The sequence below is a fragment of the Lineus longissimus genome, chromosome 3, assembly GCF_910592395.1.
Source record: "Lineus longissimus chromosome 3, tnLinLong1.2, whole genome shotgun sequence".
Taxonomy (NCBI): Eukaryota; Metazoa; Nemertea; class Pilidiophora; order Heteronemertea; family Lineidae; genus Lineus; species Lineus longissimus.
In genome coordinates this window covers 3,924,066-3,951,736 of record NC_088310.1, presented here as the reverse complement: position 1 = coordinate 3,951,736, position 27,671 = coordinate 3,924,066, and the positions used below count along the sequence as shown (strand labels likewise).

At 41.9% G+C, this 27,671-nt stretch overlaps 2 protein-coding genes across 8 annotated transcripts; both read left to right on the top strand.

Moving 5' to 3' along the window:
• The first annotated feature begins 1,025 nt into the window (after positions 1 to 1,025).
• Positions 1,026 to 27,566, top strand: LOC135485421 (uncharacterized). 7 transcript variants are annotated; one of them, XM_064767426.1, is made up of 10 exons: positions 1,026 to 1,102; positions 2,111 to 4,729; positions 6,435 to 6,994; positions 7,717 to 11,429; positions 13,816 to 14,344; positions 14,679 to 16,734; positions 17,234 to 17,281; positions 22,770 to 22,858; positions 23,355 to 23,568; positions 23,862 to 27,566. In XM_064767426.1, exons 6-10 carry the CDS (start codon positions 16,729 to 16,731, stop codon positions 25,212 to 25,214), a joined length of 1,710 nt encoding a protein of 569 aa, XP_064623496.1. In that variant the 5' UTR covers positions 1,026 to 1,102; positions 2,111 to 4,729; positions 6,435 to 6,994; positions 7,717 to 11,429; positions 13,816 to 14,344; positions 14,679 to 16,728; the 3' UTR covers positions 25,215 to 27,566. The 7 variants fall into 7 exon arrangements, with proteins under 7 accessions (XP_064623496.1, XP_064623495.1, XP_064623492.1 ...); XM_064767425.1 differs by having other exon boundaries at positions 7,693 to 11,429; XM_064767422.1 differs by having other exon boundaries at positions 7,356 to 11,429.
• Positions 2,269 to 3,171, top strand: LOC135484602 (uncharacterized). Its single transcript, XM_064766236.1, has one exon. It carries the CDS (start codon positions 2,269 to 2,271, stop codon positions 3,169 to 3,171), a length of 903 nt encoding a protein of 300 aa, XP_064622306.1.
• Positions 27,567 to 27,671: the final 105 nt, after the last annotated feature.

Sequence of the window (27,671 nt, the reverse complement as noted above, 5' to 3'; positions counted from 1 at the left end):
ATAAAGACTAGCTTGGAATATGTGACTAGATTTTTGGAATATACGACGTTAGGCCTTGCCGAACTGGCCAGATGCACATAGAAATAAGAGCGCAATGAAGCCCCCCCCCCCACTAGACTAACCCCCCACCCATCCCGCCACTGACAACACGTGTGTTGTCAGTGGGGGCCGGGGGTGTTTGTCAGTCGAGAGGGGGTGGGGGGGGGACTATTGAGTGCTTATTTCCATGTGCCTGAGTACTAATTTCCATTCATCCGAAATATCTGTCTTATGAGGACTAAGTCACAACCAGACCCCGATCGAGACTGATAGAATAAGTTATAAGGAAGATCGCTCTAGGCAGGAGGCAGTGTCGGTCTCATTGAGTTACATAAAGTTGCCAATAGGTGTCTCCTCTACATTGCAATATTCACGTATGTACATGTGTATTTTCATAAATTTAATCATCCGTATTATTCGCGAACTGGTCTTTCGCAGGAATTCTGTCGGAGTATTATGCTTATCATAATTTGCTCAACCAGGACTGGAGGCTATTCGCAACATGTTTACACAGGTTATACTTTCTTGTCATGTACAGCACTAGGCTTAGGCCTGCCCGGGGAAACATGCATGCCTATGCCTATATATCACATCTATAGATTGATTCATTTATTAATTTTATTGCATCTGTAAGATGAGTACAGATGAGTAAAAATACGGTTTGATTTGCTGTCACAACTATGTGAAGACGGGTAAGTAAAAAGCTGAATTCACCTCCTAATTTAAAATAAGGGCAAGTCCAAACACCCACGTTTATTGCGTTCAAATATCCCGTCCTAAACTTTTTTGTCATTGGTACATTCGTGAGCAATCAAGAACTTGTATGCAAGGCAACTTAATGATGTATACGGATGTCTCTTATATTTTACAGTAAGTGACTGATTGCTTGCCCAATTTGCTGAGGATGATTTTCTACATGTATTCCCTCTTTGCACTGTTGTGTATTTTCCTGACCTGGCAGCTCATGCTTTAGTTACTACTCTTAGGTAACGATAGCAAACAAGACATCATCGTTGGCGAGACAACTGAAAGATAAAAATGACGCATTCCCATTTGGGCCAAGGTGAGCAAGCAGCACTATCAATCCTAGTTATTACTGCTTTTGATTCTGCACGGGAAGGCATTGGATCTAGGGGGCGATTTTTCCACCCATATTAGAGACCTTTCGCTACGCCGTTCCGAGAACCGCTACACCGAGAACGTTTCTCGTTCCCGATCCCGTTCCCGGAAACACTGAAACGCGTTCCGCATGGCCGTCACCGAGAAAGAGTTTGGTTTCTATGGAGATCGTCGAAATGGCGGCAAACTTGAGACGCCTTGCAAATTTCGCAATTGAAGATGATGAATTTATGGCATTTTATATCAAAAATGAAGTCTTAGGAGGCAAAGAAAGTACATGCTTAATAGGGCGATTCGGGGCAGTATGAACTTGTTTTCCCCTTCTAAAACACAGTCTCTCCACTTTACATACTACTTCAGGTGCCTTACCGCAATAGAATCCCACAAATTCGTCATTTTTCTTCTTTAACCACTGTAAACAGACGCCGAGAAAAACAGGCCTCATTCACGGAATCCAGAACGGGAACGGGCAAAGCTGCTCATCAATCGATGACGTCATACGCAAAACGCGATCGTTCTCGATCGATTTCTCGGCGGAACGGCGTAGCGAAAGGTCCCTATGCGAATGACAGAACGACATAGGCCTACTAGTATCCGATTGTATAATTTCCCAACACACATAATCGTTGTCGACTCTCGCGAACTGGCGAATAATGACATTTTGATTATTCGTCTTTTTTCGGCCAGGTTTAGGGTAGTGGTTCCGACCGCTCTTCCCATTGTGCTTTCATGAACCGTCATGCAAAGCAATAATAAGTCAGTATATAATCGTAGTGGAGGTAACATCAACATATTGCACAGTATATTCCCGCAAGCCTTTTTTTTGAAGCAGGTCAGTCAGCGAATGCTGAAATGACGTGGTCCCGAACCAACAGGTCTGACACATCGATGCTGAAGCCATTCACAGATGAAAACTGACCCTCACTATAAAGTACAAACATTCTTTTTACAGGGCATTCGGAGAGAATCCTGCTATTTCTTGTCACTGGCGGTTGCTTTGTCTACTTGCTGCTGATCACTGCTTCAGAAAGCGCCTACAAGACATTCGTCACGACATATAGGTACAGGAATTCAACGAAAACGGTTCCGTCAGGAGGAGGGATTCATAAGATGAATGGAAAGTTGACATCGTTGAAAGGAGGAATAAATTGGCCAAAAACAGTAACACAGGGGACAACGAGCCCAATAGGTATTAACAAATCGACACACGTCGATTATGAAAAGAATATAACGAACACATTTCCGTTAGATGGTGCTCTACAACTTAAAGGTAAAATAGGGAAGATACATCGGGCCAGGGAATTGTCACAAAAGCATCGCGTGGTCTTTATGGATTTGCTAAGCAAGTTTCTACAGCTCGCCGAAGAGCTGAAGTTGATTTACTTCATATACGGCGGAAGCTTACTGGGAAGCTGGCGTCATCACGGTTTCATCCCCTACGATGATGACCTTGATATTATTGTCAACAATTCCCAAAAGGCGGAGCTGTTGAAAGCAATAACTAAGTTGAACCCAGATTATGTTGGCGGAGACGGGCGACCAGTTATAAAATTTTGGTCAAAGAACTCCACGGTTGCAATAAAAGGTATGCTGCACCATTGGCCATTTATAGACATTTCGTTTTTCAAAGAAACCAAGACATACGTATGGGACACAATGATACCAAATGTAAATCACAACAAAGTTGATGTTTTCCCTTTACACAAGCGACCATTCGAAGGCGTCATGGTTAACGCGCCGCAAAATTCGGCGAAAATGTTGAAGCGGTTGTACGGTTCGCGATCGGCTGCGATCTGCAAGACCTTGCACTTCAGCCACAGAGAAGAGAAAGACATAGGGAAATCGCACGTCCACGATAAGTTGTGTAGGACCTTTAGGGGCGTCTACCCTTTTGTTGAGCGGAGGTTCCTTAAGGGTGAAATGGAGGAGAAACTGATGCTGGGGGACAGGGTAGTTCACACGAAGATGGTTGATGAACCGAAGTACGGCTGGACGCCGATATATTCTTACTAGGTATAGGAAAACCATGACGTTGCCATCCACAATCGGTGCAGTGATGGTAGTGTGATTAGGCGGAGCGGTCTGTTCGAGTTCATCCTTGCAGCGCACATGGAGGGAGAGGCTCATTTTCCAAGTATTGGCTGCGCCAGTGAGTTTGTTCAAGAGCTGGAGTTCTCGAAACTCCCGAAGGTAATAGTTGGTCCCTGCTGCATCAGCAAGCTAAAGAAAGCCATAGCAGAGCTAGAGGTTGCCGGCCACACAGTCGGCGAGGAGATTTCGCTGGACGCCGACAGGAGTTTTGAGATTCGAGCCGGATGCCCAGGTTGGCAACGGAAGAGGCTGGATGCTTGGCTGTTTATGGAGTTCCCTGTGTCATCAAGGTTAGCCAAGGTTATGGGCTTTGAAATACATATTCTGTCTGTCGAATTCACCGCCAAGATGGTCATCTGCCCGGACAAGAAGAAGTTGCTGAAGTCTACCTCAACGATCATTGATGCAATCGTATTCTTTTCGTATATCTCGGAGCTTGCAACTGCTGCCATGACAAGCGCAGCACTGGGAAACCGCTCGCAGTGGTTGTGGATGGTATGCGTGCTCCTATACAGATACTTCGCCCTGTCCGGATCATTCGCCTCAAAAACACGTTCGTCGATCTTCGGGTCCTCCTGGTGGTCTTGAGGCGAAGAAGCTATGAGCTGTGCACCGCCATCTTGTACCTTGAAGTTGGGATGGTGGTGTTCGCCTTCTTGATTTTCGCCGTTGAGATAGGCTCTGGAGTTCAAGACGGTGTGGGCCGTTGTGACCATGATCACGGTTGGCTACGGAGACATGGTCCCACATAGTGCTGGTGGGCATGTTGTTGGTTTTCTGTGCGTAATTTCTTGAGTGGTTATCATTGCGTTGTCCATTCTATTGTTACGGGCACTTTCAAAATCTACAACGACGACGTGAACATTGAGATGGCAAAGTTGCAGAAGAAACTGCTGGAAGCTCTTGCTGTCTCCAAGCCTGGCAGCGCCACGCCATTAGACGCCTCCACGACACAGATAGGGCACCGAAATAAAAGAATAATGGAAGATGGCAGTTTATGAGAGTTTGTGACTATTGGCAACATATTCATTCCTGGAAAGTGAAAACAGTGTAAATATATTTTGTTTGTCAGAGTCGGCGCAACTTTTTGATGTAGTCATTGTGCGTTTTTATTGACCACCCCATGTATGCAGGCTAGCTGGCTGATGTAGGCACTTTTTTAGTTTGCCGATCGATCGATAGCCTCCCAATAGGCCTATTGATTTTTAAAAAGAAGAGAATCGAAAATACATCCGCATATTGATTTTACATTTTATCATGATATTGGCCTGCAGCGGTTTCACTTGCTTTTGTATCAATTTCTCATCGTGACACACTATTGTTCGATAAAGAAAGCGAATGTAGCTCTCAAAATTAAGCTTGAATCTAGTATCTCTCATTCAATACGCGATTCAACGCACGATTGTTTCATTCAAAATGATGACAAATAGAGAATCGACAATAGAGAGGTGGATTTCTTCATGGAGGGGATAAAATACATGTAGGGCCTACATGTCCGCAATTTCTGCAAGAAACATTTCGTTTGAGCGACCTGGCGCGTCCCGCTACAAGATGTACACACAGCCGATCGGAGCTAATTTAAATAGGCTAACGTTTTGTGAGATAGTGTGGTCTGTTGTCCAATCAGAAGTGAAAACGCACAGTTATTCTAGAACGCAGCCAATCAGGAAGCACTTTTGTGGAAGAACTGTGCTTGAACTTTCTGGCCCATTTAGTTTTTTGGAAATTGAAATAATATGGGATACAGTCACATCGTTCCTACCAACAATGTCGGAAGCAGACCAAAGCCCTTTTGAAGGGGTGGCCCCGTGATCTAGTGTCCGTTTTCCTCGTTATGGCTGTATTCGACTCCCCGTTCCCCACTTTTCGTGAACATGTCAATTTGTTTGAAGTATGTAATGTCTGAGACAGGACGGATCCCTTTAATATATTTCACCTAGGGTTAGTAATCGAAATTGCCTGGCATAGGGGATACCCGCATTAAATAGACATCTTTAGAAAGCCGCTTGAGTGGAAGCACACAATGAATTCAGGCGCGAAGGCGGGCAACTCAGGGGGATGGTTCGAATCGGCGCCTGGAATTTGCGAGGCATTGGATTTGGACAAGAGAATCTCGGATTGGTTTCGTGGGATTCGACCCAGCGCCTCAACTGCAACCTTTGTCTTAGAGTCGGAGGTGCATGCATGACCATTAAGTCATGTTGGTAAAGGCTGATCTCTAAGGGCCTTTAATTTGGCAATTCTTCAAAAAAAATCAATTAGGCGTTTTTGACTCATTTGAGGTTCAGGAAGGTGAAATGTCGCCAGAAACAAAGTTGTTCTTTGAAAACATGTCTTTCCACTTAAACGCAGTGTTGTCATGCATCTGACATGTTATCTTGAGTTAACTTGTTTCTATCACAGACTGTAAAGTCTGTGTTTCTATGAATGTGCTTCGAAAACGTATTTATTAGATTATTGTACCATTTCAAATATCACTAAATTATCATTAGTATCATTTTTAGTATATCTCGCGTGTAGGAGCAATAAAACGAATGGCACAGGGAATTTTAAAATCTTTGGTTCAAAACACGTTCTAATGAGACGCCCTGGTCTGTTCGAGTCCATCCTTGCAGCACACGCTCAGCTCATGTGATAAATGTTTCATGCATCTTTGGCATATTTCTTTCAAAATAAACTCCGTCGCGCAAATAAAATATATTATGGATGTACATGATGGTTTGAAATACTTTACAAATCTGAAGCAGTACTGCAATTGTACAATCGCACGTTTGACAAATTTGAAACAACTTTTTTGAAGTGTGTATATTACCACCTCAAAAGTGTTACATTCTACCTGTCTGACAGTAATAAACATACCACACAAATGTGATGATAAACGTGAATATGTATAGATGAAAAACAAGGAGAACTCAGTCATTCCGTAAGGCTTTCATCTTGAGGTGAAGTGCTTTTTCATTGAAAGCACTTACAGACTGAATGATTATGCATTTTAAGATTTTGGACATGTTTGCAAGGTTCTCGGTTCTATATGACTTCATCGTTCCCAACTAGGCCATGGTCGCAAACCACCAAACCAACCAAGTCATTACCGTTTTGGTCCGACGCTGGTCGTCAACTCATCAGAACTGCCTGTATTTGACCAGGATGTTCGACATGGTTTATCTCGAAACTTTCTATTTCAGGTGTTTTCAAAACGTGCCCGTTCCATGATAAATTTAATTCAATTTATTAGATTTATCGTCAGACATTTGGTCTCACGGACAAGTGTTTCTCCGAAAAGCACTTTTTCGCCAATTCCGCAAAAACCCTAACCCAATATTTTAAAGAGATGACGCGTTGGCCAGTTTCTATTCTGCATTGCCCCCAACGACATATATCTACGTGAAGAGGAGACTAAGCCAAGATCGATATACAACGTGACATGTAAATGCTGTCACCTTTCCAGAGAATTACTAAACATGACCATACTGAAGACGAGGAAATGGCTAGATCTGGTAGTTTTGGCAAGTTTGAAAGCGTTATCACCAATATGGCCATTCTTTCACCAGATATCGATTCTCCAGACATAGTATCCCTCTTGGCTTGTGCTGTCATGTGTTTACAATCAAGCAAAAAATGTTTGACGATAAACATTCTTATTGACGATGCACGTATGGTTTGTCAGATGAGTAAAAAGAAGGGCACGTGTATGGAGAAAGAGGAGGCTTTTATGATTCAAGGCTCCCGGATGTTTCAAAAGAAGGTAAATGACATTTCTTGACATTCCATTATTAAATCAACACTGTATGGGGGTGAGGTGGATGGTATTGCGTCTATCTCAAGTTTTGAATTCCGTGGCTTGTGCAATCGCGCTCAAATAATACCGTACCCAAACAATGACACGCGACTGATATACGATGTAGGTCGCGTCTGCCTAAAGGGAAATTATATCACAGAACTAAGATTTTGATAATAAATTGGAACGGATCCTATTTTTTGAGAAGGGGCGTCTGTTGAAACAATTCACGTCGAAGGGTGCCTTTTAAGGTTTTGGGAGCAGGTATTGACAAATGAGTTAACATTGCATTCCAATGTCTTTCAATGCCTCTCGATATAAATTACAGAGTATGACGAACATAATATATAAACATCGTTCTACTGTACCGTTCATACCACCACTTACGTGTATACGGGCCAATAGAGAGCGGTGGTATTTCGATGTGAATTCCGGTCGAATTGTTGTGATAAAAGGTCAAACAACGACGCCTTATGCCCATCTTCTGATATACAGACTAAATAAGAAATCGTACAAAATGATTTACAAAAATGATAAGGTGTTTACAGAAATAGAACGAGTACATCCAACTGCAAACTATAAGCACTTTATCGCATTTGGAAGAAGAAATGAAAGGCAAAATGAGAAGTTTTCGTACTTTGATATTACGCAAGGTACTTTCTCAGATTTAATTGATATTCCAAAAACAGATATTTGTTACAAGGATGGAATAAACCAAGTGCTATGGATTGGATTTCTATGTAAGATAACTATTTATTGTCAAGTGCGAGGTCGTCTTACAGCAACAATTTATGACATTGAAGAACATAACCAAACTGGGGCCTTTCATCTAACCCTAAAGAATGGCATGGACGTCTCTTTATTGAAAGAGCCTCTTATACAGTCGGGAGATATATATGATCTGAGAATGGTACTCAAGGGTCAATCAAAGATTGCTCCACCTATTCCAAGTATTTTGGCTTATCGGAAAAAATACATGTACAAAATTGACGTTTACTCGCTCAAACTTGTAAAAAACCTGCACGGCGGCTTTTTCATATTTAACCCCTGGTGCAGAGTGTTTTTTATCATTCGCGTGACTGGGCCGATTGATGAAATTGCAGTGAAAGAGGTCTGTGATCCAAATGACGGCCTACTGATGTCTGGTTCTAGTGCATTGGCATTTAAGGAACTGAGAGCTGCGTTTCATCCCCCTATTAACGACCCTGGTTCCCATCATTTAGGCTTTAACCCAAGGGATGGTTCATTTCTTCTTATTAATGGAAGAAAGACAGTTGACAAGGAAAGGCTGACGTCTGTTGACATATATACATGATACATGCCGCAGAATAATGTGGCTTCACACAGTGTATACAGCTTTGATCTAAGTCTTTTCCACTGAAACACTGGGCATTGACCTCCACCAGGCGATGGATCCGGATGAGAAGTTATGGATGGATGACATTGTTTTTAAAAACCAGGGAAACTAGCCTAGTTATAATAAAATATTGTACCAATTTCCGTCAAAAGGTATAGAGTTGTTGACATTGAAATGAGCCGATTATTCAGGAACATTGTATCATATTTTTTCGTATCTTATAGGTTTTATCCATTCTCAAATACCGATCAGTTCAGTTTCTTCCTTTCATACCGCCGATTAGACCAGTTGGAAAGAACGTGACCGTTTCCTTCACTCCCGGCCTTAATTTGATTCATGTCAGTTCTATAGACAGACCTGTGCCTTGGTTTAGGGAAGTTTTCTACAAGTTGGACACCAGTAAACAAACCTGCCGCGTACTATATAACTGTTCTACCTTTTTTAAAACCGACGGCGTCTTTTATCATTTCGTAGCTTCTCATTATATTCTGTACTCTCCTCATAAAATCTCGGGTAGATCAAGAGTTTTCGGTGATAACGTGAGAGTTTACGATATCTTATCCAGAAAGTCTGGCCGTTTATATATTCCCTCAACAGAAAAATGCACTAAACGTCATAGGGATGTCAACTGGGTGCACTCTGTTGACATGATCATCTTAACAATCTATTGCCGAATAAAGGGTTCTAATCACAAGTTAACGTTGACCACTTACAATGTACTAAAGAACTTAGAAAATGATGAACTGGCTTTCAGACTGATACAGAATGACACAGTTGTGATTGATGTCAGACCGACCGAAAAAGTACCATATCCATTTTATTTCGAATCGGATGTAATGTTTACCTTCCTAACTGACTTAAACCATGGCGTAATAAAATATGTCATCTTCCGCAACATACAACAAGGACTGGCAACAAAAATACAATGTCCTCTCTCAGTTCCTCTGTCAATTCATGTTACATTTCCTCTTAATTATTATCTGGGAATCTTGCTAGAAATCTATTATTTACCACAGTTGCAATTAAAATTTCTAAAAATTAATTGTCATACAAGGAAACCTTTGGTATTTAGTACAAAATGCGAAGCCCTGGGAAAATTTCAGACAGAATTTGTCAGATTAAATCGATTAAATAAGGAACTATTACATTTAGATCAAGTGTTGGTTGACCAGCAATGGAATATGTTGCTGATACATCGTTACAGAGACAAAATGTGGAGGTATGCGTACAACGGAGTTGAAATGTACACTAAGTGAACGTACTCAGTGTACACGCTCGATTATTATCGCACACACAGCAATGAATTCAAAAGGATATAAATCAAACCTGTATTTTTCTCATCACAAGTTCAAATGCGTGTGCCCAGCTCGTTATCCTAAGACAACCTGCCTGTATGAGAGTATATGTAACGGCTCGCATGAAATCAAGCACTTCCACTTAAGTCTTACAGGGAATTTAAAGGCCCAGGTTTTCTCCAGGAAAATCCGTCGTTCCAGTATTAATTTCAATCACGGTGGATACGGTTGCGATTGCATGAAGTTCTGGAATTGTTAGGGCTGCGGCTGTCTTATGCCTCAGCTGACAAAAAATGGGGAAAATTCACTTCACAAACCGGAATTTTGAGAATTAATGTCGTAGTCCGCCTTTTCTGTCAAAAAGGGTAGGCATTTATACGTTGATAGTCTCCCGCATACGCCGTTCGTGGTAACACGTCTCCTCGTCGAATATTTCTGTCTTGTCGAGGCTGAAAGTGTGCTGGCGGTTCACTTTTGAATAAAAATTAGAGTAAAGCTTAAATCAGCTGCACAGAGTAAGGCGCACTTGAGGATCTGCACGCTAGTGTATATTTAGGGCCCGAAATAAAATCTGCCAGATTGTTCTTTGGTCATGATCTCAACAAACGTAATATTTTTCACTTGAAAATGACGGAAATAGATACAAAATGCAGTAATCAGTGTAAGTTATTCAGGTGCCTATTCCTACGCTTTTTATTCTCCATTTCGTGTTAAGATTACACTTTCTTTGCTCACTTTTGATTTAAAGAGAACCACCCCCTTTGATCAGATGATGACTTTCCTTCGCTCACCATGTGATGGGATCAAAAGCAATATTTTAACACACAAGCAAGCCATCAGTTCAGCTATGTACATTATCCTCTTAAAGGGGTGCATTTTTAACTGAACTGGTGCCGATACGAATCGAATATTACCGCGTTAATGGAATCAGTTTGTCTTGAATAATGCATTCAATTTAATTCAATTCATAGCCCATGTATTATAACGTCAGACAACTTCAACTTGCCAGCAAGACGAATATTTGCTATGATTCTAAAGGAAGGAACTAGGCACATAAAAGTGTTTTTATTGTAACCGCGCTCCAAATCTACTCCTCACTGATTGAAGAGGAATTGGAAAAATGTCAACTGTCTTTCTTCCTACGTCCTACGAATGGTATCTTGTAATTGGCGTTTGTAGACCCAGTGGCCCCGTTCTATTAAATGGGAAGGATCATTACACTGTGTCAAGTTATCCTACCTGTGCGGCCAAGTATAGCATGTCTTATCCTTGCTTGGCGCATATCTTGAATGAAAAAGCTACCACTGAAGAAGGCCATTGTCCCTTTAAGCTAAATACATCACATACTTTGCTCTTGATCATTCTATATGAATTCAAAGCAATCATTTTGTGCGTGGTCGATATCTCTTTGCCGCTCGTTAAACAATCTGTGATATATCACTTGCAGCTGGATAGCAATGCGAAATGGCCCATGCGAAATCAGGCGTAGAAAAGAAAAGAGTAAATCATTGAGGTTCTTTACGTTTTTAGCTTGTTTCGTGTCAATTTCCGGAACGACCTTTCAGCGATATTTTGGTTACCAACTGTTTACCAGCATGTCTCCATTAGGATAGAAGTTTCCGTTTGGAAGCGTGGTTATTTGAACTTTCTTGAAAATGGAGAAGTCTGTCGCAACAAGGACTAAGAGTGCCCCGCAACAGATTGCAAGGACGAATAGTGATCCAGTACCAAATGAAACAGCTCGTAGTCGGTGAGTCAGTCTCTTAATTTGTCATTACACGACCGCTTAATCTCACTCTTAACAAGGCGGGATATCATGCTTCTGTGAATGAAAATCTCTTCCCAACAGAACCAAACATGGCTCAGTGTACCCAGGCGAAACGAATCAACTTATTTATACAAATGTCAAATGACATGATTTATGATTTCATGAAAAAAAGCATACAGGATGTAAACAAATACATTTTGATGAGTTAAATAAACGGAGGAAGAGTTCCGTTTATAGGATGGCGGAAATTCGTTCTAATGAAAAGTTTTAAGTGAATATGTGGTTATAATGTACCGTTCAAGTCCCATCTCGATATCTCACCCTACAACGCAGAGTGAACTTTGGGTGAACCAAGTTGGTGCATTGTAAAGAGATTCCACCGTACATGTACATGCTTGGCGTTGGGCTGACGGACGAACGTAATGTTGGACTTTTTAAGACTCTCTTATGTCAATTTATCTTCTTTGAGATGTCCTATGTATTTGCTTCGTAATATCATCAAACTAAACCGTGTAAAGCGTGTCACCTTTGGTGTGTTGTCATTTGATTAGCCAGGACCTTTCCAAACGGTGATGTATATGGCAACTTAATTTTGTTCTGAAGAAATTGGGCATTTCGTCGAAAAGCAAAGATGTGCTCAGATCACCCCTTTAGGCAAATATGAAATAAGCAATATCTAAACTGATGAAAAAAGACTGGACGTGATTTGGTTTTTGACTGAAAGGGGGGACGCATCATGGATATTTGGGTTGTTCTGACCATCATGGCTCTAACTGCATGTGCTCGGTTTTAAAGAGAGGGGGATACACCTTGGATTCGCATACTGTCGCCGTATTTAACCTCACATGTTCTTAATCGCGTGGACACGAACACTCAGTTACTTTCAGTAACGATACACCAATCACGACAAATAAAAATTATACATGAGTTTTCACCATTATTCCTACGTTACTATGAAACTCATTCACTTCTGTGGTTTATTAATTGATATAAATATAAGTATACTAGTATATCGCGTGAGTTGGTATTTATGGTCTATTGAAAGTGTTGTTTAAAAGTTGCCATGAACAACACCAGCTATATATTTTGCTATTATCAAAGACAACATTTCTTTCTTGTGATAGCATATTCCTATATTTAAAACCTTGATAACATATTGCCAATATGCACAGGCGACCAAAGGCCTACCTACAGTTAATGGTTGTGATCAAAGACATTCACTGAAGCGAAGATGATTGCGACGATATTATATCAAAGGTTGAGAAAGATGTATGCAATTCCTTAGCGGAACACTCATGACAGTGATATTTGACAAACTGAACAGAGGACACCCACGTAAAATCAAGGGGTAGGACCATCAAATGGATATTAAACACTTAGCTAATTCACGAGTTTGGAAAAGTACAGTAGACTTTTGTGGTAGACGCAAATAACCTCATTCTGCGCTGAAGACGATAGTGTTGATCGTATGACACGTATTTTCTGATAATTCTGAAAAGCCAACTAAGGCTATCGGAAGTTTCGCATGAGCAGACGACTCGATAAAGTCACGTGACGGACCGACTTTGCCCTTTCAGTTTAGCATTTCAATTCGAAACTCAACCTTTCGACTACTGACCCGAAAACTACTTTTGTTGGGCAGAAAAACCTGTGGATACGTTTGACACAAATATCAACAACGTTTTTGTGATTGTGTCTCGTTGCATACGGTGTAAGCCTTTGACTTACTTTTGACTTACTTCGCATACGGTTATAAGGGAACATTGTACGGCATTTAGACACTATTCGAAGATGGCATACGCACGTGATGACAGTTATTTGCTTGGGAAAACATCTTCGACTCTCTTCCCTCCGATGTGAGTATCGACCAGGTACATTGTAGCTGAGGCTGTAGTCCTGGGCTTCTTGTTAACGAGAGGCTCCGCGTCTTAGCACAGCTGAGGCTAGTCCTGGCCCATAGTGTTTATGAGGCTCCATGTATATTTGTGTAGCTTGTCAGTTCTCGTCTACGGCAACACGTTTTACTTGCTTATCAGTAGACATGGATCATGTACTGGCCGATTTTGCCAACACCGAGTCTGCGCAAACTGCAGGGGTGGATCTTCAAGCGCCGTGGGGTCCGGTCTGCAGGGCCCTCTAGGGAGTCGATACTGGGACAGACATGACTGTTCTGACCAGTTTGTGAAATAATGTCCTTCCAAAGCGGATACCGGGCCCCTCAGTCTCATCTCATCTTGTTGTTGATAGTTGATGACGGGTCATTACTTGCATGTTTTATCTTGCTTGGCGTACGCTTCAATCAGACATTCTTTCGATCCATCGGCTACTCTGACCTCTCTTTACATTTTGCGCGTTTTTGTCGTTTCAGTGCTTACCAGTTGAAGAGCCAATCGGCGACTTCCTTGAAGCACGCGCGGTCGACTGAGGATTTCAGTAAGTCTCCACAGAGTACGCCCCGGCCGACAAGGAGGTGCTCTCTTCAATACCAGTCTGTTCTATTCCCCGACAAGAGATTCCCTAACGGCAGCAGTTCTTCAAATCTCGACAGGAAACATCACGGAAGTACAACCACGTTGGGCAGCAAGGACAAGGGTTTCCACGGCAGTTTTCACAGCATTTCATTAAAGAAAGACAAAAGTCTCCATGGGAGCCACACGAGCGTTAAGCACGTTGATCGGTCCTATTCCGAGCCCCGTAGTTCTAGTCATGCGGACAAGAAACCTCACTTGTGGCACCCGCGGAAGGTATCATCGGTTGCAAAGCCAAAGTTTGGGCACAAACGGCACGGAAGCCACGCCGAGAAGATTGCCAAGCTAAAGAGAGCCAAGGAGGACGAAGCACTGGAGAAGCTGAGGAAAAAGAGTTCGATTAACGCAACGTGGCTCACCTCGTCACGGGTAAGTATAGGCCTACTTCTGATTTCCGCTTTGAGCAAATTCACGTTAGCCATCATTTGAAGCTCTCTGACTGTAAGGACTGCCAGGCCAATGTAAGGGGAGATCATTTAGAGAACGAAAGATGCAATTGGAATAATAATATCAAGTTCAATCGAATATATCACTACCGTTGATAACTGTAATCCAAGCTCGGAGATGAAGTCAGAATGGGAATCGGAAGGGTGTCATCCTCTCTTATACCTAGGGCGTTACAACCATGGTGAGTTTGCCTATCATCCTCCAATCCATTTTGTTTCGAAGCACTATCAATTACTCCTTTCTGTTTCTTTTTCAGTACCCACTCCTTAACATGTTTGGAAGTGTGGTGGCCAAGAAATGCAAAAACTGTTGTTGCACGATTTCTTAGTCTGACTTCATGGTAACTTACCCGAATATTGTGTTGACGAGAGAGTTGATCACTCGGGAAATCACCCCATGGCGATTTTCGAATGTGGAGATACCTTTCTTGAGAATGGTGCCTTACTTCATTGGACATGAGTAATTTGCAAACAGTGTCTTAGGTAGTATCAAAACGTGAGTGTGTTTAGAATATTTCTTACGTAAAAAGGAAGGAGGAGAACCTAGTGGCGTTGCTGGTCGTGTCAGTGCTTCTGGCAAGATAAAAAATTAATCGGGTTTAATACTAGTTTCTCCGAAGTACAAGAAGAAACGAAAAAGATGGTTTGAGGAACGGATGTGTTGGTATAATGGACAATATATTTCGTGTTCTACTCTCAGGCTTTCCAGGTGAAGTGAGACAAAATACCTTTCACCATTTTGATCGGGACAATACCAATGTCCTAGGTTGCATGTTGTTCCAGAAAGGCGGCGTGATATTCTTTAGTGTGATCAATGGTGACAAAGCTACATTAAACTGGTGGCGCGCTGTGGTGACGTCGATCGTGTCCAAAACAAGGGACTCCATGCACGCGATTCCCGTTGCCACGGACGTCTATACAGACGCCCGTGTTGTTGACAATTTGGACTAAAACTCCGTACCTTGATGTCATCACGTATTCCAATTTTACTCTCTAGCTGTGAACGGCTTTGTGCAATATTGCCTTTTCAGTGCGCAAGTAAGGACCTATCTCCATATACATGCTTCTCAACGCCTATCAAACATACGTCAGTTGTTCGTGGACAGCGTGGCATCGCTTGTTAGTGATACTATACGAGACGTAAACGCTTATGTGGAGGAGAACCTTAAGTGTATCATAAACATGTAGTGTAGGACTTCAAAATCATTAGGTGCGACAAACTGTAAAAGACTGTAATATCACGATGACGTTCCGACTCGGTCTACTTCGTAGGACTACGAGATCTGACAGGTTAAGTTCTTACAATGGGGGACTTCTTCGGTTTGAGGAAAACAGATGTAAACAAGAGGTTATAGATACATATCGACGTCTTTGTCCACTTGACAGCTGGGTTTGCCACCCTAAAGCCATCAATACCACGATAAATTATCGCGAATGAATTTAAGTCTTTCTTATGTTTTTTTCTGACTATAAAAGTACATTGACCCGCAAGTACATTACTATGAAGGCCGCGTTGAATCTTATTGCCTTCTTGGAGATGTTAAATACGTAGTACTTTTTGAATTTGACATGATGGTAGGCGTTTTTGCTAGGTGCTTGATATATAATGTAGCTGGCCGGTCAAAAACACAATTTATTCATTACCCTAATGAGCACTACCTAATTAAACTGGATGTGCCATTTACTTTATGATAAACAATACAACCAGTCAATATCAATGATGAGCGATAGGCATTCAGTGGCCAGTGTATCTAAAGTATATAATACCGGTTTAGTATTCATAAATTCGTTTAACAAGTGCCAACACGTCATTACTTTTTATATAATCTGATCATGAGCAATGGCGCTTAATAGTGCTTTTGATTGAAAATTAATGATACTGACCCGTTATGAAATATCCCGTCATTTTATAATGGCTAACTCGTGGCTTCAATTGTTTAAGTGGATAATGGAAAAAGTAGTTGAAAAAGGACACAGACTTACAGAATTTTGAATTGACTCGAGCTACTACGGAATAGTACAAATTAGGCCTAATAACGGTGTGTCTAATCAGAATATGCGCGGGTTACTCCTCCAAAAACTACCATGCACTATATATCAAAACTTCCCTTCGTCATTGCTTTTATGCCAGACGCGTTCTAAACATTTAGAGGAAATAACCCCGTTTAGCACAATTACCAACTAAATACTAATTTCTGCACATGTGCCAGAATATATTGTTTTTGACGTCCTAGTGTTTTGTAAGAGTTATTCGAAGTCGGCAGTGGAGACCTCACATCATCAGACACGGTTAGGATTACTGTCTACATGGAGGTAGGTATCATTTTTGTTGTGGTCATAATCAGGTCACATCCAAAAGATCATGTAATTGGCCGGCATCCCATCAAGAAAGAGTAATACTCCTGTCTCCTATTGCTACAGAAACCGGCGTGGTAGTCTATCAGTAGAGTAGAACCTCTCTATTAAGGACACCCTCGGGACTGACAAGTGCTGTCCCTGATAGAGAGGTTTCCTGATTAGAGAGGTCAAATTGAATGGAAACAACCAATTTGGGACCAAAACTGGTGTCCCTAATAGAGAGGTTGTCCTTGATAGAGAGGTGTCCGCTAATGGAGGTTCCACTGTATTTACTTTAATTTATCCAAAGGTTCATCAATAGCCAGGTACAAAAAATACACGACGAAAAGCTGATAACCAGTGATAACCATTGTCCCCAGCACATGGATTTGCTGGTAGGATGTTCCGTCACACAGGCTGTTGGTTCTCCAGGGTGTTCAAAGAAACAACCATTTCATATATAATTTGTTTTCAGATTAATGTTCTTCCTGAGAATCCCATTATGGAGCAAACGCCGCTCAAGGTAAGATATCGTCAGAGTATTTCTAGCAACCGTTAAGAGCGTTAGAGTGTTGGTTTTTCATAAAAAATAGCTTGAAAAAATCATTAAACTGCAATTGACGATTCACTAGAACGGAATGGCACCGTAGGCCTGTGGTTGGATTTCACAAGCCATGTCTACGCCTCGCAACAGTATAGCGGAAATCATTATTAGATATCAGCGTCAGTGTGACACTGCGGTGCATGGTGAAATCATTAGATATCAGCGTCAGTGTGACACTGCGGCGCATGGTGGCGAGAAGGCACATGGTATCACTAAATTTCGCCGCTTGTCCGACCCTTTAACAATGTTTCAAGTCATGCCACTAAACAATATGTATGATCATCATAATCGCGGACAATCTACATGTATGTAAAAAGGATGGGTATCAATTTATAGCCGCAATTGATATTGAGAAAAGCTATTACATGTACATGTATTTATGATTAACTAATTCTCCGGCACCAAGTGGCAATTGTATACTCACAGTTTTTATTGTATCACGCCACTATTGGTAATATTGTGGTTGGTCTCTCGATCAGAACATTCATGTGTTCTTTATATCTAGCGCCAAAAGGGGAGCTGAAGTTACTGAGGAACTCTTTCAGTACCGGCTGAGGAACAAGGTCTGGTTACTGATGAAAATACACCATGGTAAAGTCTTAGTTCATTTCCGAAACTTACACGCAGTAACACCACTCGTGCTTGAATTCATGAACTGATGCTCTGTCATTCTTCGACGTTCTAAGTAATTGCACGTCGCATTACCATATCCGACCCGACTAACGCATCAGGCAACCTGGCTGGTTTTGGCTGCTGCACTTCCGCCAACGTCTCTTCAAGAATGAACTGCAATATCCTTCTGTCAACCCGCAGCTTCCTGGTGAACGTTGTTCACTCTCAGCAACCCCACCAGACGTAAATACTGACGACAAGTACAAGACAGTCTACCAAGTCTAAAGTTGGGAGCACACCGAGGTGGATATCTATGAGATCATGTGGCAGAGGTCTTGAAAATAATGTTTTGGTACAAAAACAAAGTTTTATTTTTGGTATCAGTAGCAGTGTTTCGCCTTGATCGAGGACGATAGATTGCCACAAAACAAATCGTTCGTTTTTATCGATATGTGAGTCATCATTTTTTGAGATGAGGAACAGTCTATTGAGTACATTAGTTTACTAACTTAACACAATGCTATTAGATGTAGGATATCATTCACAATCGGTCGAATGTGCGTATTTTTTCACGGTACATACATAAAATCGGCCGCAATAATTATACGAACCGATCGATCATTATGATGTTGTGCCGCTCCCGTTTGCAGGAAGAAGAGTGCCATAGACTGGCAATGATGACCCATTAGACCCATCATTATAATCATGGGATATAACGCTTTTTGTGTATATGCATCGTCCTATTTCATAATCTGAAAAATTCGGGACCGGCGAGTCTGGAGGTGGTGCAGGGTTGTCTGTTGGTGTTTTCTGTATGGTTCAAGGTTAATTGTCGTGTTTGGATCACACTTCGAATTTCTTTTTGTCTCGGCACGTGATGATGTGTAAACATTTCGATTTCTGATTCTTCTCTTCATTAGAATGAGACAGAGGCAGCATACAGTGGAGTCATTTCTTCAAAATTAAAATGAAGCTTTGTGAAATTATTGCTTAAGCGTATTGGGTTGCATCTGCGGTTATTATATGTAAAGACGTTTCAATAGAGTCGTTTAGATTTAATATCTACCTTTTTGAAAAAATTATCCTTTACCACTGACCCTGTCCGTGAACTGTTCCATCCAACATAACTTTTAAACGCACTGTTATTTTTTATTTTAATTGAAATATTTCGTAGTCGGGGCCACTATCGTCATCCTAGTCCACTTTTATCATATTCGACCATGCGGGCAATGGAGGTCAAAATCATTAACACTACTTGATATATCATTGAAATAATCACTGCACTATTTATTTACTGCATCGTGTCATGTAAGAGCACATATCCATAGGGGACGGAAATAGAATTTAGCTGTCGATTTGGAAGCCTGTTGCTACTCAGGGCTGTAAATCATCCCTTCTTTCGGCCCGGTCACTCGATCGGGTGTAGCTCTCTTTGGGAAAAAAGGTCGGAGACGTCCGTAGCTTTGAGGGTAGTGCCGGTTTCAAGTAGTTTCTCGAGGTTCAAACCAGGATATCGTAAGCAGGCAACTTGGTTTACTTGCAACCAGTTCTTCAGAACTAAGGATATAACTCTGATCGCTGGATAGCTTCTTCCGTCAACTGGAATCCGCGACAGAGCAAGCCGGCATCATCATCGGGAAATGTTGCAGGCAGCGATGTTCGATTGAGCATTACGTTCTTTCCTTTCCGTTTCCGTTCTTCCAAAATAATTTTCGATGCACGAAGGCAGCCAGACGCCATTGAAAATCTTAGTGACACCGATATACCAGTAAGGTCAAATGCCCATGTGTTGAAAGGACATCTATCTGAGAAAAATGACCAATTATTCACCTTTCTACTCTACAAGAACACTCGACATTTCACGTACCGGTCATCAGAACTATTAGCTCCGAAAGTACGCATGAACATGTTGGATGATTAAACTTTAAGATGGCTGATCGAGGAGAGCGGCTCTCGGGGACCTCCCAGGGGAAGTACTCCTGGACTGGGGCCTCAGATTCGGAGGACTCGGAGATGTTCCTGCACGACGATTCGGACGACCAGCGTCCCATGTTTGAACACTTCTATGAGACCATTGAAAGGGTAGGTATATACAATTTGTTTCCTACTAATTCCCTCCTCCTCCTCGTCATTTTTATTGTCATCATCCCCGAGCTCTTCGTCACTGTCTTAGTCATCCTCATCGTCACCATCACATCGTCGGAGTCGTACCGAGCAACCTTCGTACATCTTTCTCGTACCTAGTAATTTGCTTGACCAGGGCTCATGGTTCACCATACGTTGTTTCGGAAACTATATGAATTTGCTGTAGCTACTGTTCTGACTGCTTTCTGATGATCACTGGACCATTTTTCATGTCGATATGATAAAGAAACATTGGTCAATCCTTGTTCCATTGCGTATACATGTACTTTCATGATCGATGTCCTCCGCAATTATGTGAACAAGGCCACTATCTATAGTTATTTGGGTGAAACAACACATAATTACGTGTTCATGCATTAGGCTGTATTTGCGTGTATTGGCCATTTTCCTCTCTTCCCATTATTGGTAACTATCATGAACTTCACATACTATGTATGCGATGCGAAGTTCAGACCGAACAGCATATAAACTTGATTCTCTATAGCATATATAAGATGCTTTGCCATTTGATCATCTATCCTTGTAGTCCTTTCACTGTTTGCAAATCATTCTAACAGTCTTATAAAAATGGTTTGCTCAGTACACGATTCTAATTTGTATAGTAAAAACTCAGTTGAAAACAAAACACGAGATAAATGCGGTATTTTCTATTCAACTAATCCATTGATAACTCGATTGGCCCCCAGGGCTGTAGCATGGGGTTACAGATGGACCGGTTGAGTGATGAGTATAGTACGCTACTGTGTTAAATATCACAATTAGCTTCATAACGATGTTTAAATGTGATACATTTGTACACAGCATACCATTAATTAGTATAATTCTTTAGACGGAATTAGCTTTCGTGCCAAATACCATTTTGATTTCTTAGACCCTTGGGCCGGGTTGATATTACATGTAGTATGATATTATATACGCAGTGTGCTGGTGATCCATTTCATGATGGATTCCAACCTACCTCCTGCGAAAGGGATGGATTTTTCTCAGGCCGTGGCTTCCACCCTGAACAACCACACCAATGGCCCTCTCTGTTCTCTAATGATGTATTCCCTCTTGGGATCGAAGGTAAGATCTTTACTTGATGAGTAACACAGTAGGCTGTTTTGTACTCTTATTGCGATATTCATTATCTAATATTTCTCAAAGCCTACAGTGCTTGTGAGTACTTGACGGTTTTCATGCACAACATGACATTGAGTGAATATCTGGGCTATTATTCCCATTCCTTTGTTTTTGTCACTGTGACCATTGTTTAACATGTCAGACGGATACAGTGTAAAATTTAATAAGCACTGGAACTATACATGTACTTGGCAGCAAAACGGTCCTCCCAATGTGTAATAACAATGCACAGATCCCTTGTAGAAAGATCTTCAAAGAGAGCGAGTATCCAATATCTCTGACATGTAGAATGCTTGATGTTTGGCCGTTCGTCAGCCATGACGACTTTCAGAACATATGGTAGGGTTTGTTTCCGCATCGCGTTGGGCTCCAGGGCGTTTTGAATCAATGCACTGTCTCCTCTTAAGATTTTCGCTGGCCTCCCTCAGTCTGTTATGACGTTGCATCACTTCATCACATCACAAACTTCTGATAGGATCCTCATTACAGTTATGGTGTATAACATTGTAATTTTGCTCGCCCTTATGTCACAAAAAAACATAGGGGGGACGTCATGTAAAAGTCTATCAAATGTACTAATAGTTTGTACTTATGCCATTTAATATGCATTACTTTTGGTACTGTAACCTTTTATTATAAAATGTGCTTCACCTGTCTAAAATAGTGATTACATGAGTGTTTTTGTATTACTCATTAGTCAGCTCGTCATATGAGAAGAATACTAGAAAACCGCTGTACAATCTGCAACACCCGCATTGCATTCTACTGAACTATTGTACCTATTATGACAAAACAGATGGACAAAGCATTAGATGGTTAAATAACGTCTAATTAGCCCTATAGTTTATTGCAAAATGTGCAAAAAATCATTAGTATGTTTTAGACCAGGCATAATGCTACGAATCTTCATGGCTCATAATTTTCCTCGAAATAGATTTGAGATCGAATTGGGCCTATTTAGTCAGATTCTGTGTCTTCAGTTTTTCTTTTGCAATGGACCTACATGTCGCTGGTGACACGGCTTGTTTCTCTTTTCGGAACTCATGACTTCTATGGATTAGAAATCCGGCTTTTGTTCGATCTGCTGATGAAATCTGCTCTGCGGAGTCAAACGCCGCCTCCAAGCAGAGCACTGTGTGCTTTGCCATATCATAGTCCGGAACTGGAAATGGACAAAATGTTGGGGATATCGGTAAGAATTCCAAGCTCAGACCAGCTGCGTTCTATTTTGTTGCCCGCAGCCAAACTGCTTGAATAGGTTTCCCAAGTTTATCAAGTATATATTGATTGCGGTTGGTTGTTCCCTACGCTTGCAGTTGCCAGTGTGAAGCGTACGTGGACTCCATTGAAATTGCGTTCCGACCAGCTCAGCATTGAGGTAAAATCTGGGATGTGACAGTAGGCTGGTGGTAGTACTCCTCCCATCTGCTTCACCCCTTCCCAAAATACAGGTTTTTGACTCCTATACCCTCAACGGCTTTCATTCCATATCTTTGCTATCAAGAAGCATTTTTTCTGCTCATTTCAGAATTGCCCGGTGGTCTATGAGATTCCAGGAGGGATGTTGTATGGGACGAGGATTGACCTTCGTGTCCGACCATCAGAGGACATGAAGAGGTAATTTGTAATAACATTGACGAGTCTAAGCGCATAAACTAGTCTGCTCTAGTGAAAGATCTCGACTTGATGAATCCACCAAGAATATCAAGAACTTCACAATTTCAAAATCGCCGATCTTTTATTCTTTTATAATGCCTTGCCCTGGCGGGTTACACCATAAATGAATAAACCATACGTGGTAAGCTTGCGCTGTTCCTCGTCTTTAGTGTCATCAACAGCCACCAGAGGGTTATCGTCGGTAATCCCAAAGCCGGTAAAGCCGTGCAAGCCCACTTCGATATCGAGATGGAAGACGAAATATCATGTCTCGATGGGTCATACCATAAAATCAACAACTGTAAATCTTTTTCAACCCCAAAGCTGTCCTCGCTGTGAAAGTCCAAGATGACATCGAAAAAGGAACGCTCGATATCATACCATGTCGTACCTAGAGTGGGATGATATCATACGATATAACATAATGAAACCTTACCCAATCTGTTTCTCTTTCTAGTTTTAGCATCAGCCTCCAGAGGGATATCGTTGGTAACCCCAAAGCCGGTGTAGCCATGAAAGTCCACTACGACATTGAGAAGGAGGACGAAATATCCTGTATTGCCTTGGTGGGAGATGACTTCATTGAGACGCCCGTTGCACCAGTCAAACGAGAGATGTTTGAGGATCGTTTCTTTGTTCTTAGCATATCTACAATGCCGTTACATTACAAGGTGAATACTTCAGATAGAGGGTCACATAGAATTATCCAGATCTAAACCAATAAGCAACTAAATATGAGTTTCCAGACTGACAATCATTGAGGACATGAAGAGAGGGGGCAAATATAAAGGCCTCTTTTTATCCTACGTTCATCACCCGGGTTGAAGCCACAGGGTGCCGTGAAGTCGACTAAGTCGCTCAGTTGTAACAAGAGCGATATGAAATCTCAACTGGAAAAACGGATGTGGTGATATCTCTTCTAAACGAATTCATTTGCTAGTATAATATCCTAATTTCGCTTCAGGTGTACGTTGACAGCATCTTCCTAGCCGAGCAGCAGCACTACATGGACGTACAAAGCGTGCTCTACATTCGAATTGACGGCGACCTCCTTGTCTACTGTGCCGAAGTAACGGACAATTTCTCCAGTCAACACCTGCTGCCGGTGGGAAGAAGAGACGTTGAAGCAGCACCGCCGACGAAGCCCCCCCGGAGCATTCCGGTGGGAAGCCCTCACGCTAAACCTAAGAAGAAAGACGCCACAATGGATAGTTTACCCAAAGAGTACCAAACAATGATGTATGAGCTGGAAGAACAAAGCAGCAGAATTGATGAAGAGATTAAACGGATTTCTCAAAAGACTGTTCAGAAAACACAAACAAAGAAGGCAAAGCGTAAAGTTCCTGCGCCAAAGATTGAGGAGTTGTCTGACGAGGAACCTGTGCGTAAGGAAAAGAAAAAGAAGGGACAAGAGCGGGGGCAGGGACAGGAGAAGGATAAAACTCGGTTCGGGAAATTTTTCCAGAAGCTTAAGAAACCACGAAAGTCTTTCCGGAAGGATAAAGGCCAAGTTGGCCAGGGTCAGGCGTCAGCGAGTGGACAAGACTCTGATAATGCTTCCGAACTTTCCACCGACTTCGAAGCGTATTTGATGATGACTGACTCTGATGTCGACAGTCGCGAGAGTCCGACGGAGTTGTTGTATGAGGTTGAGGAGCAGGAAAGGCGGCGGAAGGAGAGGCTACGAGAGGTCGAGGTCGAGGACGTGGGCGTGACGGCGACGTCGGTTTCCATGGCCGGGAGCGCACCGAAAGACGACCACAGTTATGACTCCGGTGGGGTTGACTCCTCTGGCGCATGCTCCAATGGGGACATGGACTACGAAGCCGACATCAATGATTCAATGGATATCCCGTTCTCCTCATTGGAAGAGCCGCGGGACCAGATTATAAGGATCAGGGCCCCAGCAGCCATGCCCGAGAAGACACGCCTCCGAATAAGCACGCAGGTTGTGAATGAGGCGGGGGAGATCCTGAGCGAGAGCACGGAGGACATGGAACCAAAGGGAACATACGCTGGAGTTCATCTCGAAAGGTGCAAGGCTGGTCACCCTGAGAGCCAGAAATGCGCATGCCCGTGTCATGACAAGAAATATCACCTTATTCATCACCACGTGCACCATCATCTTGGCCAAGATGACAAGAAAATGAAACTGGATGGCGGCGTAGAGGTTCCTCCGTACAGCTCCGAGGCACCACCTAGTTATACGCCTTTAGCAGTTGATAATAGAGTGCAGGAAAACATGGGCTTGTTGCGAAGGAGAGACCCCACAGCAAGCAGATGGCGATGGTGGTGCTGCCAGTGCTACAGTTACTGATATTATACAGAAAGTCACGTTAAATGTATTTTTCGGTATAATTTCAGAAATCGTTGTGCAATGTCGACGGACAGGATTACCAGGCAGTACGAAATTGTGGTGCTTTTCCGTGAGTTCGGCCAGAGTTATATAGGGTTCACGTTGTCACTGGTCATGATTCACTTGTCACGAGTTAACTGAATTAGGCTTGAAAACATGACGTGGAGGTGAAAAGTGACCTCGTGAATCGAATGTAGCCCGCTCTTTGGAAATGACTTATTAGTTCTTAATGTCACGGATGATAAGTGAACAGTGACACATTGCATATGAAAACGTGAACTCTATGTAACTGCAGCATTAGCACTGTCTAACAGTCCCCAGTTGTGATTCTCTGGTCATCCTGAGTTCGACGTTGTATGGTGGTACAACCAACACCGCGTGTTATCAAAAATCTCGCAGGGACCTTGTCCGGACTTTAACATATTCTTGTAAATGTTTTAGAATTCTCAATTGAACAATATCTTACAGTCTATTGTCGGATATATAATGAAAGCGAAAAAGGTATACTCTTACGGTGATGAGACCCTAAGGCTGGACGGCATGCTAGCCGATATTTTCGACATTACACGACTGGTACTGAATTTTGTATCATTCTGCACTTGGTAGTCGACAAGAAAGATCGAATATCACATGCATCGCTATCCTTGACAACACGAGACATTATAAGTTATCGCTTGAACTGCACCCGCTAAGTTATTTTCGATTATTGTACTTCATCAATCCAATGGGAATGATTCTCTTAAAAAGTTTTCTCTTTTGTTTTTACTTTCAAGGATGTCGTATTAAGAATTCTGTTTTTTGTTCGCCGTATTGTTTACGATATACGATATTGGTTTACTACTAGTTAAAATTCTGCTGTCAATAAAACAGGCAGTGTACTGGCGTCTGCAGACCTACATACACCATTGAACTCGAATGGTGCTACTATATGCATTAAGGACCTCCATGTATCACTGGTATAAAGCCTTAAGAGGAGTGTCTCGAGATAATAACCGGCCGGTACCTAATGTAGTTAACTGCGTTCCTATATAGAGGACGGTTCTAAAATGTATTAAACAGGTAGCTGCCATATAAAAGGTGTGGGTTGGGACGAGGCTGGCTTTTGCCAGTAAGATATTTTTGAATTCAGAGCTCCTGCCATTTTGGCCAGTTTATTCAAAATTACAAGAGTTTGAAAAGGCAGTTTTCAATGAAAAGTTGATACATTTATCATGAAGTTTCATGAAAGCCATATGCCCACTTAGGGTTTATGAGATGGTCTATTTGTCGGAGAAATTAGGTGGGAAAGATTTGTAACTGAAAATTTGCTTCATTAATAATGCATAAATGTACTATGTGATAGACAGTTTGAGGTATGATTGGCATGTGGTAAGGCTAAATATGGACATTGTAAACAAAAGCATGTGACTGTTGTGCAGGAAAATTAGTCCCCTGAAAAAGCATGCAAAATATCCCCAAAAAAATGTGGAAAGGGGCCTACTTTTCATTGGGGGTAGTCCAGATGTATTCCATGATTTATATTCCACCAAAACATGTTATTATTCACCTATTTATATTATTCACCTTTATGTTCAATGTTATGAAATATCCACTTCAATCATGTTAATCCACTTGCTTTGCATCACATAAAACTAGTGTACTCCTTCACTGAATTCAACACAAAAAAAGTCAAATCTAAATCTAAATCCACAATAAATGATTGTTTAATCCATAGAAGAATTAATGCCAATGATGGCCAACATAGGGAATTCCTGGAGGGTTCGGATACAGTCCCCTAACCAATGTGATAACACAATCAGGGATAATTTCCCGGTCACTGGTACAGCTCCAAACAGTCTCATCTTCACCCATATTTTGCAAACTCCTCTGCTTTTTTTGAAGATAGCGATAATCCATCCATGCAGCCCTGTCCTTCAGCATCTTCCAATACCTCTTATAAAAACCCTTTCTCAAAGTATTGTTTTTTTTCTTCGCTGCTTGACCAGCACCCAACCATCTGGGACGTTTGGTGGTGACACAAGGACGACAGTAACAGAGTGTACACTCTTCACTGGCAAGGTCCGGCAGAATAAATCCATTCTCTCTTTCTTCATCGTGTCCACCTTGATTTACAGGGTCCAAGGGAGCCACATTGTTCCCAGCATCGCTGTCATGATCGTCTGAGCTATCCTCCATGTTAGGTCCATCAACTGCAGATGATGATGATGGCACAGGTTCAACAGCATCCTGGACTGATTCAGTTCTGATACATTGTATCCCTTTATCCACCATTTGTGGTTCTGCTTCCACTAAGTCCATCCCATGAAAAGTGAAAATACCTCTTATCAATTCCCTTTCTTCCTCTGTGACATAAATTTGGTATAGCAATTTTTGAGACATGGCAAAAAAGTTAGCATTCAAAGACTGGCTCTAGTCTAA

Excerpts from the sequence above, each read along its gene's own strand:
- LOC135484602 (XM_064766236.1), top strand. The coding sequence starts at position 2,269 with ATGAATGGAAAGTTGACATCGTTGAAAGGAGGAATAAATTGGCCAAAA.
- LOC135485421 (XM_064767419.1), top strand. The coding sequence starts at position 19,904 with ATGGCTGATCGAGGAGAGCGGCTCTCGGGGACCTCCCAGGGGAAGTAC. Across the intron at positions 22,859-23,354 it reads CCATCAGAGGACATGAAGAG|TTTTAGCATCAGCCTCCAGA; the intron begins GTAATTTGTAAT and ends TTCTCTTTCTAG. Across the intron at positions 23,569-23,861 it reads CAATGCCGTTACATTACAAG|GTGTACGTTGACAGCATCTT; the intron begins GTGAATACTTCA and ends ATTTCGCTTCAG.